Source organism: Pteropus medius, unplaced genomic scaffold, assembly GCF_902729225.1.
Source record: "Pteropus medius unplaced genomic scaffold, Ma_sr-lr_union100, whole genome shotgun sequence".
NCBI classification, from domain to species: Eukaryota; Metazoa; Chordata; class Mammalia; order Chiroptera; family Pteropodidae; genus Pteropus; species Pteropus medius.
The window spans coordinates 4,360,927-4,376,368 of NW_024352785.1; the positions used below are offsets into that span (position 1 = coordinate 4,360,927).

Sequence of the window (15,442 nt, forward strand, 5' to 3'; positions counted from 1 at the left end):
CTTTAAATGCCCAGTGCCTGGCATATTTTTTTTTAACTCAATAAGTATATTTATTTACTTTTGAAAACTTGAAAACATGGCTAAATAAATGACTGTTTCGGGAATGGGATTTGAAACAAACCACTTGTTTAAACCCTAGAAGATTATGTTATCTCAGTAATCAAACCAAATTAGAATCTCCTAAACTGTCTTATTATTTTCAGTTAGTCAAACCTACGTAAAGTCCATAGTAAAAACAAAAGGACCCGGACTGCTCCATGCCTCACACCCAACTGGCATCAGGGAGGCCATTTATTCTCTGTAAAATAAATCAAAAGACACGAGGTTTTGTTTTTCTTTTATTGCAACCCATTGCAAGGTCAAAAGATTCACAGAAATAGAGAAACTACAAACTGGGTGAATTTCCTTTATCCACTCAAAAAGACGTTAAAGACAAAGGACCAGAATTTTCCACTACAGCAATGTATTTTATAGTCTTTATTCTGAAAATACTGCTGACATTTTGGAGAAGATAAAAAGCCCTGCAATAAACATGTTCACATATATTTATGACATTCTAAGCAAAAAAAAGAAACTCTATATTGCCCAGAAAAATCATTTTAAGCCTCCTTGTAAAGCATCTAATGAGAACACATTCAACAACCATCATAAGATCACTCAGGGTAATGCTTTTTCTGGTTGTTTTTTGAGATTAATGCTTTGAGGCTAGATATGATATTTCTACAGATTTCTACAAAAACACCAAAGCAGTTTTCCAGGTTATGTTGCATCAGGCTTTCTGGATTAGCCAACAACTTAAAGAATTAAGTGCAAGTCCCCTCCCACCACCCACCCCAAGCTGAAGCATGTTATAGTGCTGTACTTTAGATTCGAACAACGCAACATTAAACAAAAATCAATTATACACTTCTGAAACCATTTGACAACCAAACTGTAACACTCCAAAGATTATTACAACTTTGAACTGAAATGGCACCATCTATATCATCAATGGCTCTTCCTTCTTTTGTCTTTTTTAACTATTTAAAATATAGTGTGACATATATAAAAATTAAAATTTTGCTTATTCACTCAAGCTACTATTACTATACATACTGTCTTATAAATTAGTTTTGGATTAAAAACCAGTTAAAATATTATGATTTAAGATAGTTTTTCAATGGAGGGGAAATGAATATGAAAATGATATAGTTTGATATGTAAGAACTACAATTTATTAATAGTAAACAGCTTTTTTTCTTACACAAATTTTATTCCCTTCAAGTTAAATTAGTAACCCATTTAGTGATTTAAAAAAAAAAAAAATACCCTTGGTGGTTACTTACTAGATTTCCCTAACTGGGATTAAAAGCAAAAAAAGATGCCACAGCAGAAACATGTTGACATAACAAAAGAAAGAGTTGTTTACATTTTTTGGAGTCATTATGAGTAAGTGAATGGCATTTGAATGTAAAGCTATTTCTTGTTTCTTATGGCTAGTCTCATTTTAGCAATGTGGTTTAACAACTCAAACTTTAGTATCACCGTTAAAGACCAAAGAACAGCTATGTCCACTTTGGGGAAGAATAAATAGCAAAACTCCCAAGTCAGGGTTTTGTACCTAGCTCTACTGGGAAAGATAATCACTCTTTAGTGTAAAAAGGCTCCCTGCTGTCTTGATTATAAATCTGGACACAGGAAAGGTTAGTTGAGCCTGAGTCCCTAATATGAATTAATTGTAAAGATGTGTGAAATCAAAACTTATATTCATTTACTGATAGATATTTTCTTAACTGAAAGGTGTCAATCTTTAAACAAAGAAATGCTTATTTCTGACAAGTGTAAACAGAATCTTAATGAAAAGATTTTATAATATTTCTTCTTAACTCATACATTAACCAGCAATAGACTTTTGCAGTAGCATAAGAACTATTCAAAAAATAACATGCATATATCCAAAAAACCTGTTCTAAAGCCCAAAGCAAAGCAAAGCAAAAAAAAAAAAAAAAAAAAGATTGTCTACTTACATCTCACTCATTAATCTTCTATTGTGACTCCCCCCAAATCTCAGAAATATAATTTCATAATTACCCAAATTAACAAAAATAATTAAGTGATCTGTAGATTTTTAAAAAATAACTTCACACCATTAATTACATTGGTGGCTTTAATGTGGATAATGCTAAAATTAGCTCAAAATATCATTAAAATATATCCAGACCAGTTACTATGCATGAAATAAAAGCTAACATAATGTTAACATAAAACCCAACTAAAAAATGTATTACTCAACAGAATGCATTTGTAGAATAATGAATAATTAACTTCTGTGAGCTGGCCAGAGGAGTTCAGATTGCTGCCTCCACAGAAAAATTTTACAAAAGGCTTTATCTTCTCTAGTCCCTAAGTTGCCTACCAGATAGCAAGCTGGCCACCTGTGGCTGGCACGCTCTCTCAGTGGCCTGGAGGAAGGCCCCTCTGTCAGAAAATGATCTAGAAAGAAACTGCCCTGATATGCATATGCGGGCACAGGTGCATGCATATGAGAGAGTGTGAGAACCTATATGTGTACATGGACTTGAAATTTCGAAAAGGTTTCCAGGCTTCTAATTAGTGTAACCTCACCTATGTTCTGGTTGTCATCAGTAGACATGCACAATTCTATCACTAGAAAAGAAGGCAATAGCCTTCATTTTGGGGTATCATCAAGTGGCAGTAATTAGGAGCTCGAAATAATATATTTGATTTTTTTTGACTCCATGGTAGGAACGGAACATCTTTCTAGAGAAATAAGCCTTCGAACTGAAAACTAAAAGGTTTCCGGCTTTCACAATCTTTAATTTTTAAGAAAAAACCCAGCTCACCTGAGAATAAATAGCAATTGCGCTTATGCTGTGCAGTATGCAAACGAGACACAAATATACACACTTGGGTACACACATAGACATGTGACAGTTAAAACCTTTCCAGGAGACCACCCACCCCAAATCTACAATTCCTTTCTGCCCTGCTGAGTGATCCAAGTGGATCTAAGCCTGGGCAGGAGTGTTAGGAGGAGGCGGCAGACATGTTGGGGGTCCAGCCCATCTGATAGGCTCTCTCCAAGGTCCTCTTGCAGTCCTGCAGGACGGTGCTGAAGGTGATGTGAGGGTACTGCTGCACCAGCTGTTCCACCGTCACTTCATTGACCTGTAACCGAAGAAGAGCCACCGTCATGCACAGGGACCACTGAAACGGCCAGCTGCCCACGCCCACTGGCATGACGCTAATGGCGCTAAGAACCCCCTCCCCCCATTCCTTCTCTGCAGTGTTTAGTGAAAAGAGCTGTGTCCCTTTTTGTCTGAACTCCCTGGTTTCCTATGTACTACATTTTCCCTTACTGACTTTTTAAAATACATATGATATCAAGAAATCAACTGTGTTTTCTAGAAGCATAAGTGACTGTGACTTGCTGAGATCCTAATAGTGTCCATTGAAAATCTAGTGCTTGGGAGGTAAGGCTGCAGTAAGATAGCATTTGAATGTGCATTTGACTTAGTCATCAACCTGACAGAGTTTTTAGGACAAAATTGTAGATTGGTGGAGAGGATACACAAGATTCTAGATGGAAGTGTTGGGAGAAAATGTTGATTTTTCTTCCCTTTAAATGTTAAGGTATTGCAAACTTCAAGACTCTTTGTGAAAAGTGCTGAAATGTGAGGAATCAATAATTAAAACATACATGGTTGGCAGGTCAGGGATGGCCCCACTAGACCTTAACCATCAAAGATACCACCTTGATTCTTGATTAGACAAGGCAATCAGACAGGCCTAATTAAAACTAACACCTTTACAATTGCTGTGCTGTGAAGGGATTAATTTGTCAATTATTTTAAAGCTGATTGCAGTTCATATCACAGAAGTAGACAGCTTCCTTCATCCTTTAGATAAATAAATGATTAACCTAAGAACCACAACTTTTAGGTAGCTTTATTTAAAATCTTTATTGAACATCTGGGCATTTTCGAATACATCAATATTTCATTTATACTAAGTAAGCTGGTCTGAAAGAAAGTACTTGTGAAACACATTTTTGTGCTCCCTCTCCATGTCTGTCCATTATTGAAAAAGATCAGGACCACCAGGAAAAGTCTTAAACAGCATCAAACCCTTGCTGTTTGCTTTGAAAGCCTGCTTAGAAGTATGACGACTATGACATTCAGTCATCTGCACTATTCTAAAATAATATGGAGTTTTCTGGGTGATTTGGAACACTATGCTACATACAATGTATTTTTTTTTTTTTAAATTGAGAGTTGGTATTTCAATATTGTATTGAGGATAACCTTTGTCAGAATATCTCCCTATTCAAGACTTGCTTGTATTTAAATCAATGTTTATTCCAAATTCAACCAAGCCATACGATTAAATCTTTCTATAACGTAGATATGATATATAACATTTTGTTTTCAAAAATGAGAAAATAATTTTGAGTAAAAAAGAAAAACTGATATATAAATTAGATTTGAGAATATCAAGAGTTTTAAGCAACATAATTTTTTATTTTTTAAATTTAAATTTATGTTCTAAGTCTTGCTTACGTTGAGGCAGTTTATAATAGTACACTTAGAATGTCATATATCATTGAGCCCTGTATATCTCTCTAGCATATTTTTGATACTATCCAGTCACCCAACCTAATTTCACATTATCAGGCTGTCCAAATTCTGTCTGGCCTCAAGTCCTATGCACATGCTGTTCTCTTTACCTGGAATACTTTTTAATGCACTTCCTCCTTAAAACCATCTTCTCATGCCTACTCTCCATTCATTTAAAGAAAATTAAATTAAAGTATATGGTTGGCATACAATATTATATTAGTTTCAGGTGTATAACACAGTGATTTGACATTTATATACTTTATGATGTGATCACCTTAAGTCTACTAGCCATCTGTTACTATACAGAGTTATCACAATTTTATTGATTATATTCTCCTTCACTTATTTTGTAATCTTTTTTAAAAAAAATAAATTTATTTATTTAAATTAGTTTCAAGTATACAGTACATTAGTTAGACATCTATAATGTTCATAAAACAATTCTCCCTATTGCTCCCTCCCTCCTCTGGCCCTCCACGTAGTCATCATATTAATGCTAACTACATTCCCTCTTCCATGGTCCCCAAGCCCGTGCCCGACTATCAACTACTAATTTGTACTTCTTTAAGACTTCACCCCTTTCTCCCAGCCTCCCAATCCCCCTCCCCTCTGTCCATCACCAAATTGTTCACTATATTTGTGAGTCTGTTTTTGATGAGTTTGTTCTTTTTGTTCCTTTGATACCGCATATAAGTGAAATCATATGGTATCTATCTTTCTCTGTCTGACTTATTTCAGTCAGCATAATAACCTCTAGGTCCATCCATGCCATTGCAATGGTAGGATTTCATTTTTTTTAATGGTTGAGTAATACTCCATTGTATATATGAACCATAATTTCTTTATCCAATTGCCTGCCGATAGGCATTTAAGTTGTTTCCATATCTTGGTTATTGTTTCCCTTCACCTTTTTAACCCTACTCATTCTTGAGTTCTTAAATTCCATGTCATTTCCCCTGGTAATTCTGATCACTGCCCTATCCCCACTCCGCTCCCTTAAATTAGGTAAGGCTTCTAGGTAAATCACTCTTCCAATATTGCCTACTTTTCTTGCATAGTACTTATAAAGTTAGTTTATGATCGCTTTGCTCTAACGTAAGATCCATAAAAGCCACGATCATTTTTTATATCCATGAGCCAGGCCCAGTTATCAGTGAATAAATGATAAGACGATAACAAACTACAAATAAAACATAGAAACCCAAGAGCAAGGCAAAGCCAGACACTAATGTACTAACCACAAAGACCAACAATTTCCTGAGGAACCCACATTCAGTTCAGGAATTCCCTTCTTCAGGAAGCCTTCCCTAAGCAAGTCTAGCTCGCCACCCCTTCTCTGCGCACCCATGGTTGGCACCCTGCAAGGTTTGTCTTTTATTTAAGCACTTTCATATTGCACTGCAATCATCTCTTTACTTGCCTCTCTCTTCTACCTGAATAAAAGCCTCTGCTTTTATTTTTAAGGCTATTGAGCTGTGCACAAAAAAGAGAAGAAACATGGCAACCGTGGTTCATACCACAGACTTTAGAGTCAGCCGAAAACGGCTCTGAATCCTGGTTTCACTTTACTCCTTTAAGATTTGGTTTTCTCAACTGTAAAAACAGGATAAAAGTAATTATATCATAAGACTGTTATAAAGGATTAAAAGCAATGATATGCCTAACACTGTGACTAAAAAAGGTCCCCAAATGGTAGCTCTTATTATTACAGTAGGCACGGTTGTCAAATGTATGAGTTAATTAACAACATGTTAAGGCGACCAATTCTCTACAGTGATGCTCAGTATTTTTCTACTCCTGAGATATTTCAGAAATAAACCTTTATAATGTAAGTTATAACTTTCAAAATAAAATAATCACAGAGCAAGAAGTAACCTTTAATTTCTGCTTCATATACAAGAATCAATTTTATCTTAATGCTCTCTGGAGGAGATTCCAGAACTTTCTTTAATAACACGCTCCAGGCTTTCAATGATCCATTCTCTGGAAATCCTCCCTTTTCTTTACCTGATGTTCCCCATGCAACAGTTAGGTTACCTTCTTCCCTCCTAACAAACCCAGAAGGATGTAGATCTCACTAAGGGAGAGCTGAAGTCACTTGGTCAGAGAGAACCCTCAGAAAACCTGTACCACATTATGAAGGAAGTAAACATGCTCCAAGACACTTAACATGCAAGGAACAACTAACTAAAAATAGATGAAACAAAGTATGGAGAAGGGAAAACATAAAGATGGGGACGTCTTCCACAGTACATCTTTTCTAAACCACTCAAGAGCCTGTACAAAGTTTTACACCTAGGGTTAATAGGCAATTTGCTTTGGAGGTCCAATTTTGAAAAAAGAAAATATCTCCATCTGATAACTATTTTGCAGGAAGAAATATAATTCATCTTATGCAAACTTGATACACGAAGGTATGGATTTATGAAGTATGTAAATAAGAGAATAATTGTTTACTTTAGTAAAGGCTTTCATGGTAGGGTTAACTTATTTTGTCAGCTCTCTTAATGTGTTTTATATATCCTTTTATTTATCAAAATTCAATTTTCCTATTTCTCTTATATAAAGATAAGCTACACCTATACTTGAAAATATAGACTGTGTTAATTCTCTGGCTTTCATAGGTTTTGGGCAAGAATAGACAGTACTTTGGCTTTGTACTGCTGTAGGAAACATGGTACTGGTAATCCTCTGTGGATATAAGGTGTCTTCGAAGCAATCTTTTTTGCTAACTGTGCTCTGTAAATTCTAGAAAACAAAACAGTGGGGGAAATTCAAGTATTCCATTTTAGAGCTTTGTTGGGTAGAAGTTATTCAAGGAAATACATGTGCTCCCACTAGGGAAAGTTCTTTCTTTTACTTATAGTGCCCCTGGCTATATATTGTGACAAGTTTTATACTAAAGTCATTTACTCAGAAGTACAAATTATGCTCATCCCTTTGTATAGACTCTATGAGCGTTTTGGTGCCTTAGAGAAGGAGTTCGGCGTAAGACATCGGGAGGGTCCACGTCATTTTAAATCATTACGCCTACATACGAATTTTGCAGACATTTTGTCATACACAACTCCATTTGCACGAATAAAAAGAACTGTTCTCTGTTCCAACTCATAAAATGTATGTAATATAAAAAAACATTAAAGATGAATTTTAAAAAATTTCCCCATGATCCCCAGTTTTCTGTATGCAATTTCTTTTCCTCTTGCTAAAAACTATCAATGGCAACTCCTATACTACACATGAGATTTGAAAAATGCACTGTATCTTCCTAAAGAAATATGCAGCGGTATCATTTGAAGAAATTACTCTGATTAAAGGGAGAAAAGCATGTACCATGGGTTTTTTTTTTTTAAATATAAGAAAGATTGGATTTTATAGTTCTCTCCAAAGACTGTATAACCATAATTTACTTTTTCAAAATTATTATAAGTCTTTTTAAGATAGTAGCAATTTGTCTGGTATTTTAATCTATTTTGAGTTAACATGTATTAGCACTTTTTGAAAATGTGAGCAAATTGCTGTGTTAATTAAGGTAAATCACACCATAGTTTCATTCTATTATTGCTGCTATTATGGAAGGATGAGGAGAGCACCTTCAGAATTTTCGAGATTCAGTTGAACTAATTTATCTAAGACCATCACACCGTTTCTTTACCTCCATATGAAAAGTTTCCCCAGAAGGTTCCAGATAAGTGTAAGCCTAAGCCCGAATTATCTCCTTGATGATACCTATTGTTCAAAAAAACAATTTCTGATAAAATTTGCTGAAGAAACCATTTATATTAAGCGATTCTTATTTCTTCTTTGACTCGTGTTTTAAAATAGGACATGTTTCTTGTTGGGGGTAAATATTTGACACGTGAGTCTATTAAAACCACACAGGAATATAATACAGGCACATCTCGTTCTACTGTGCTTCACTTTATTGAGCTTCACAGATGTTGTGTTTTTTTTACAAATTGAAGGCAAGACCCTCCACCAGCAAAAGATTACAACTTGCTTTATTGTGATACTCACTTTATTACAGTGGTCTGGAACTAAACCTGCAGTTTCTCTGAGGTATGCCTATAAACCACTAAAAATCGCTAATTTTTTTTTTCTTTTTTTGATGGAGGGAGAAAGCATCCATGCAAAAAGTGAACACTAATTAAAATACCAACAACAATAAAATGTATTACATTATACTTAGACCATAAGTTCCCTGACAAGAAGGAGTACTGTAGTCATCTCTTTGTTTTCAGCCTTATACACACTATCTGGCATATTCTTGTCCCTTAGAATATAAGCCCATGAGACAAGAGTTTTGGTCGTTTCTGTTTGCCACCAAACCCCTAGTGTCTAGAAAATGCCTAGTGGTGAGTGAATAATCAATACTTGTTGGCTAAATTAATATAGCAGTTGTTTAAATGAGTACGTACTGAGTAAATAAACAGTACTGCATCAGAGACTGTGAAGGAAAGCTCACCTTGTTCCCAGACTGTCCCAGCTAGAGTGGTAGCAGTCTCTAAAGTCTTGACATTATGGCAGCTCCAAACTCCTTTCATCCTTTGGATTCTTTGTGCTACTGTCCCTTCCATCTGATATCACCAGGTCAGATGAAAGAGTTCCAGATACACCTTTCCTGGGTTTCCAACAATTTTGTACAGTAGACCAAAGCAGCTCATGATGGTGACTCAGCAATTTTTGCTGGGTCATGTGGCTGTCAGGCAATACTCAGGAAATGACTAGGCTAGACTTCAGATTAATTGATGGCACCTTTCCTTATTGGAGATCAATGATTAGTACATCAGCGGGGTAATACTGAGAAACATGCTAATGGCCACTGGACATGAGCTGGTTTCCAAAACCTTGCAAAAGCCCACATGGTACAGAAGATTTAGCATTTTAGCTTGCAGCATCAGCAGCCTGCTCAGGGTGGCAGGCCCAGGAGGGCCCCAGAGAAGACTTTGAAATTTTGTGACATTTCAGGTCCCTTCTGATGTCACAGTTACTTAGTAGCACAGGAGAAGTTGTGGACAGATCTGAATCAAATCAATGTTATTCTTATTTTTTGGGCTTCAGGAATTCCACAAACCTTCACTGCTACCTGGGTGCAAATGGAAATCTGAGGGCCTTTTTGTTGTTATTGCTGTTGATTTCATTGTCGCCGTGGTGTTTGACATTTGTTGCCCTAGGGAGCATGTTGATAACACTGCAACAGGATGGTATAGTCTCAGAGGAGGAAAAGTTCTCCAACCAAACTTGCCCTGTGCTCCTCACTGAGAAACACTGTGCTCATCAGTATCAGGCTCTCATGTGGCAGGGGATAAATCAAACACATTTTTTTTCTCTTCAGCATGGCTTATTTTGGTGAAATACTTGAAAATAATTTGTTAATTTTTCATCCAAATGGCTAATAAGGCAAAATGAAAGTATGTCCATATTCCACCGAGAATGGAGGAGGAAGGAAAGGGAAAAAATATTTAATAAGCATCTACTATTTTCCAGGCATCTAAGCATTAACAACCCTTATTACAGATGAACTGTGGCTCAGATAGAATTAGTATTTCACACCGGGTCACACAGCTTCACTGACATTCATTTTCCAGCTAGCATTAAGAAAAATGATTGCAGTTTACATATAAATACATTTCAAAGTCCTTTACAATCTCTTTAACATAGCTGCTTGGTGAGAAAAGAAACTACAGTGGACCTCACTTGGCCTACAGAACATTCTGTCATGGAGCTGTGGAAACATGATGGAGCTGTAAGACTAACCAGGGGCCTTTTGGCCAACTGCTCCATGCCATGAACTGCATTGCTTCCTCTCTTCTCCCCACCCATCAAAAGGTTTTTCTGTGTCCCAAACGTAAGGTGGCTGACAGACATGGTCCCCACACTCTTAGAGCAGGGAAAATGAACAATGAAACCAGCAACAGCAAATCCTAAGGAGTGCTTTCTAGGGGAAGTGCAGGTTCTGTGGACGGGAGAACTTAGTGTGCACCTGATCTTCTCCAGGAGGGTTGGAAAGGGCTTCCCAAAAGAAGTGACACTTAAGTGGTGTCACTTCTGAAAGACAAAGAGGCATGGGCCCGTGTACCACATGCACTAAATATACACATATTTTTCAGGGATGAAAGGAAACCGGCTCATAAGCCAGAATAAAACAATTAATCTGTCCTTTACCTTGAAAGCCAATGTTTCTCCAGCTCATCTAACACACTCAAGTGTACAACTAAAGTAAGGTCTTTTTTCAAATAGCACTTCTCTGAGGAGGTCTGTGGGTTGGTAAAGAAAATGGATGCCCTTATCTGCAGGTGGGAAAAGCAGGGAGCCCACAGTATGTCTGTGAAGGTGTCACAAATAGCACACTCAGCTCCTACCTCCTAATTCAGGGCTCTTGCCCTCACTGCTGGTCTGTCATTCTTCACAGGCTCCCTGGGCAATGTCACTCACTGCTAACAGCCCCAGAGGCTGACTCCTGGCGGCCCAGAGGCAGAGTGCTGTCTCTCAGGCAATATGCCTCCAGAGTCTGCTTCTCTCTGCTTTCCTCTGCTCTCTGTGAAGCTGCACTGGCTATCTGTGAAACCTGGCATTCACCAGGTGCCAGTAAAAGTCATCCCGGACAATGCGTATTCAGATGAGATCCAACTGCTCTTTCAGCAAGTGCCCACTGGCCCCAAGATGGGCACCTATTAAAATGGGTAAAATAAGGGTAATGTGGATTTGAGCAATACCTCAAATTTGTATGTAAATGAGATGAGTTATCTAAATGCACTTTAAAATATTTAAATAGGACACTAAAAAAAAAACATAAAAGAGCAGACAATACATTGATTTTTCTTTCTAGAACCTTGCTGAGCCAATAGCATGCACCGGCTCTCTGCAGGCCTAGGTAGATTCTTATGATTCTTTTTACCTCCCTTTGTGGCAAGACTTCTCACGTCCATGTCTAGATGACATGCCATATCCTGGTGATGTTTCTCTATGGTTAGAGCTCTGAGGTCTGAGACACCAGGAATTTGGCACCACTTTTACAATCTCTCACCTCACCTCTTTCTCCTTCTCTTTCGTGGCAAGGCTAAGCTTGCTAGCAGTCTGGAGGAGGATAAAGCAGTAACTCAACAGGCATGAACGGGCTGCAGGCAGAGCCCACAATGAGGGGAAAGGGTCTTCTCTAGCTCGGTATGGGCCATGAAAATGATTCTAGGTGTGAGCTAGATTGCCTTAGCTGCTCGTTTTTTCTTTATTCTGCAGGAAATTTCTCATTCCCTTCTTTTCCTCTTCCTTTCTCAGTCATATTCAGGATACCCAGGTCTTTCTCCATGAACCCATATTGAATCATATGTAACAATTTTTTTTTTTAAGCCAACAGCACCCGGTATTTCCAGGAGGTCTCCCATCCAAGTACTAACCAGGCTTGACCCTGCTTAGCTTCCGAGATCAGACGAGATCAGGCACGTTCAGGGTGGCATGGCCGTAGACTCATATAACAAATTTCGATACATGTTTATTGATGTGGGATGAATTAAACTGTGTTTGCAACTGAGAATACAAACAAAAACACAGTGGTTCTCAGCCCAAGTGCTCATTAGAATCACTTGGGGAATCTTAAAAATCCCAATGCCCAGGCCAGATCCCAGACAAACCATATCCGAATCTTGGAGGAGTGGGACCCAGACAGACATCAGTGCTTTTGAAAGCTCCTAGGAGATTCTCAGATGCAGCTCAGGTTGAGACCTGCTGGTCTAAAGCTTCCAGCTGACAAGCCTCTAGAGTATGCAGATGATTTCTGCACTTGGGAATCTGAAGGCAAAATCTGAACTAAGATTGCCGAAAGAAAACGAGTGCTCATCCGCATGCTGTGCTGCCTTCCACATTGAGCTCCGAGTCAGGGGATCTCTGGAGAAAAGAGACTTACTCCTACAGCTTATTAGTCCATCTTCTCCCCCCCAAAATATTAATCACTTACTGAAATAAAAGGTATATTCTTTGAATATGGTAAAAACAGACTAGTTTCTTCTCCTTCAGCATTGGTCTCAGATTTCTAGTTGGACGTAGCTAAAGGAGACCACTAATTGACCTTCCCAACAGCTCACGGAAGGAAAAATCTCCCTAAACGCAGTTCTCATATGCACTTATTGCTTCCTCAAGGGGCCACCCTGAGGCAGGAGGAGAGGTCTCACCATGATTAAGTACTTATTATAAATTTGAGAAAAGTTGATTATCTTACTGGAGCCTAACTACGGGCGTCAGTTGATTACAGGCCATCCACACGAAATAATATGCCTCATGCATAAACTTCATACTCATAGTCTGAGGCCTTTAAGGATATATTTTTTTAATATTGAAATAAGAAATATTACTCTTGGGAGGCAAAACACTCATCTAAAAATCTCAAAACACGGAAAGAGATAGATACTGAGAATGCAATGAACCTGACAGGGGCTGGCTCATAAATTCAGTCAACTTTGTCAAATGTAGTCATTCCATTTCAGAATCCGCAATGATTGGAAGTGCTATGCTCTGTCAATATCACAACAGGCCTGGCTTCATGCTGTCTCTTTTTCATGAAATGTGGGTTGCCTGTTAACACCAGCACTGCTTCTATTCACTTGAATTAGCATAGTGAGAAAGCAGCAAAGGACCAGGGAGGATGGGGATCACAAAAATGCCTGCAGTGTTAAGTGAGAATTGGGGCTCACCAACCGGAAGCCTCTAATTAGAGATTAGTGTGAATGGAGTCTGATAACCAGACTGCCAGAGAGAAAAATTAGTGACATTTTCATTTCCTGTTTCACCAAGCAATCCTCCACCAAGAAGAATGTTTCAAACCAAGTGTAAGCTCTGGGTGGTCAGCCTTGCATAGGCCATTCCGAGGCTACAAACTGATAGCCATGGAATTGACCCGTCCTGCAAATCTTTGCTTTTTTTTTTATTTTTTATTTACAAGTGCGGTGCAGATGAAAGCCAAAAAAGACATGTGTGAGACACAAGGATGGAGAATGCCATTTGGGGAGTTGTCTGTAGTGCTCTAAATGTTTCAGCAAAAGATCGACTATTTGAGAAAAGCTGGGCCCTAATAAGATAATTAATGTAGTCACTGAGTGGTAAGTACAATGTATTTATGGAAACACATCTGGGTGTTTCTAAATTAAACTCGCAAAATTAAGCCGAAAAACACAATTGAGGGAGAAAACTCTCAGAACTAAAAAAATGTGCTTTCTCTTGTGCTTAATGGCTTTCTTGATTTCAGTTTTTATTTTCTTACTGATATAAAGCCTAGGGCAGTGGTAATTACCAGTGGACGCCTGATGAAAAAACTTCTTCCTAAAACTGCAGACTCTATCAGGTAGATTTTATGGATTTGACTTGTTTCCCAAAACAAATTCATTATCAGAAAAAATTTGTTCTGCATGAAAGTGATCTGTAAATCTGTAGATTAAAAAGAAAAACCCTAAAAACAAGTAATATTTTTGGTTTTTAAAAGAGAGACTACGTAAATCAAAGCATTTTGGAGTTAGCTTCTGAAGGGTGGTAAGTCCAACCACATATCAGCTGCTTAAACTCTGTGACTATCTTGAACCCCAGGAGCTTTCAACTACACTCAGAATTCCCCAGTTACATGAAACTGAAATTAAATCCAAGGTGTCATCTTTCTTAATCAGTTATTTATTCCCCTTTGTCTAAGTACTTATTATAATCTAACACATTAATAAGAGGCAATGGGATCTGATGTTTTCAAACTTGCTTTTAACTGTACAATACTTCTGCAAACCAAAATATTAAATAAATAAATAAACCAAATAAAATAAATAAAACAATAAAAACGGAGTTGCTCTGGTTGATGTTAGGTGCAAGGAGCAGGCACCCTGCCCTCCTAGCCACAGGCTCTGAGGAACCTCTTTGGAATCTTGGGGCTACGCAGAATGCAGATGGGAGACATAATCCAACCCATCCATTCATCTGTCCTTCCATCATCCGATACATATTTGTTTAGCAACTATTATATACCAGCCACTGTGGTAGGGCCTGGCAATATAACACAGAAGGAGAAATTCATGGATCTTATATTCTAATGAGAAGGAGAGTGATGGGGATGAAAAATATAAGCGATAACAACCACAATAAATTAAGAGCTAATATTTATCGCTTACTTCATGTAAGGATCTTTACACATATTAACTCACTTAATCTTATCAATAGCCTTTGAGATAGGTGCTTTTTAAATTTCCACTTTACAGATGAGGAAATGGAGGCACAGAGCAGCAGTAGGGGACATAAAAATAGAAAAGCCAGGAGCATGATGACAGGGAAGACAAGAGAAAAGCATCTCACAAAGGAGGAAATGGTTATCACATGAATGTAGCTGCTAAGAGATGAAGCAAGTTATGGACAGAGAAGTGGCCACTGGATTTGGTGACAGAAGTCACTGGTGACCTTGAAAGAGAAGAAGCAGTGGCATGATGAGAATGGAAATAGGTTGTAAGGAGCAGTGAAAAACTAAAGACAAATGTTCATAGTCCATCCCTTTTAGGAACTTAATAGTAGAGTGGCAGAAAAATAGGACTCTAGACCAATGCTCCCCGACTCCCCCATCTTTTTGGAACCAGGGACCAGTGCTCCTATGAGAATCTACTGGCTGATGATCTGAGTGGAGCTGAGGCGGTGATGCTAGCGCTGGGGAGTGGCTGCAAATATGGATGAAGCTTTGCTTGCTCGCTGGCACCTCACCTCCTGCTGTGCAGCCTGGTTCCTCATAGGCCATAGACCAGAACCAGTCCATGGCCTGGAGGATGGAGAACCCTGCTCTAGAGGACCCTAGCTGAAAGCAGATGTGGGAC

General features: G+C 38.1%; 1 protein-coding gene and 1 pseudogene across 1 annotated transcript in view; both read right to left on the reverse strand.

The window, feature by feature from the left end:
• Nucleotides 1-322: 322 nt before the first annotated feature.
• FBXL17 (F-box and leucine rich repeat protein 17) overlaps nt 323-15,442 on the reverse strand; it is a 439,190-nt gene continuing 424,070 nt past the window's right edge. The window contains exon 9 of the mRNA XM_039848409.1: nt 323-3,168. Coding sequence (XP_039704343.1) covers nt 3,028-3,168 — 141 coding nt within the window. The 3' untranslated portion in view covers nt 323-3,027. The remainder of the gene's footprint in view (nt 3,169-15,442) is intronic.
• LOC120591069 (uncharacterized) lies at nt 11,965-12,083 on the reverse strand (annotated as a pseudogene).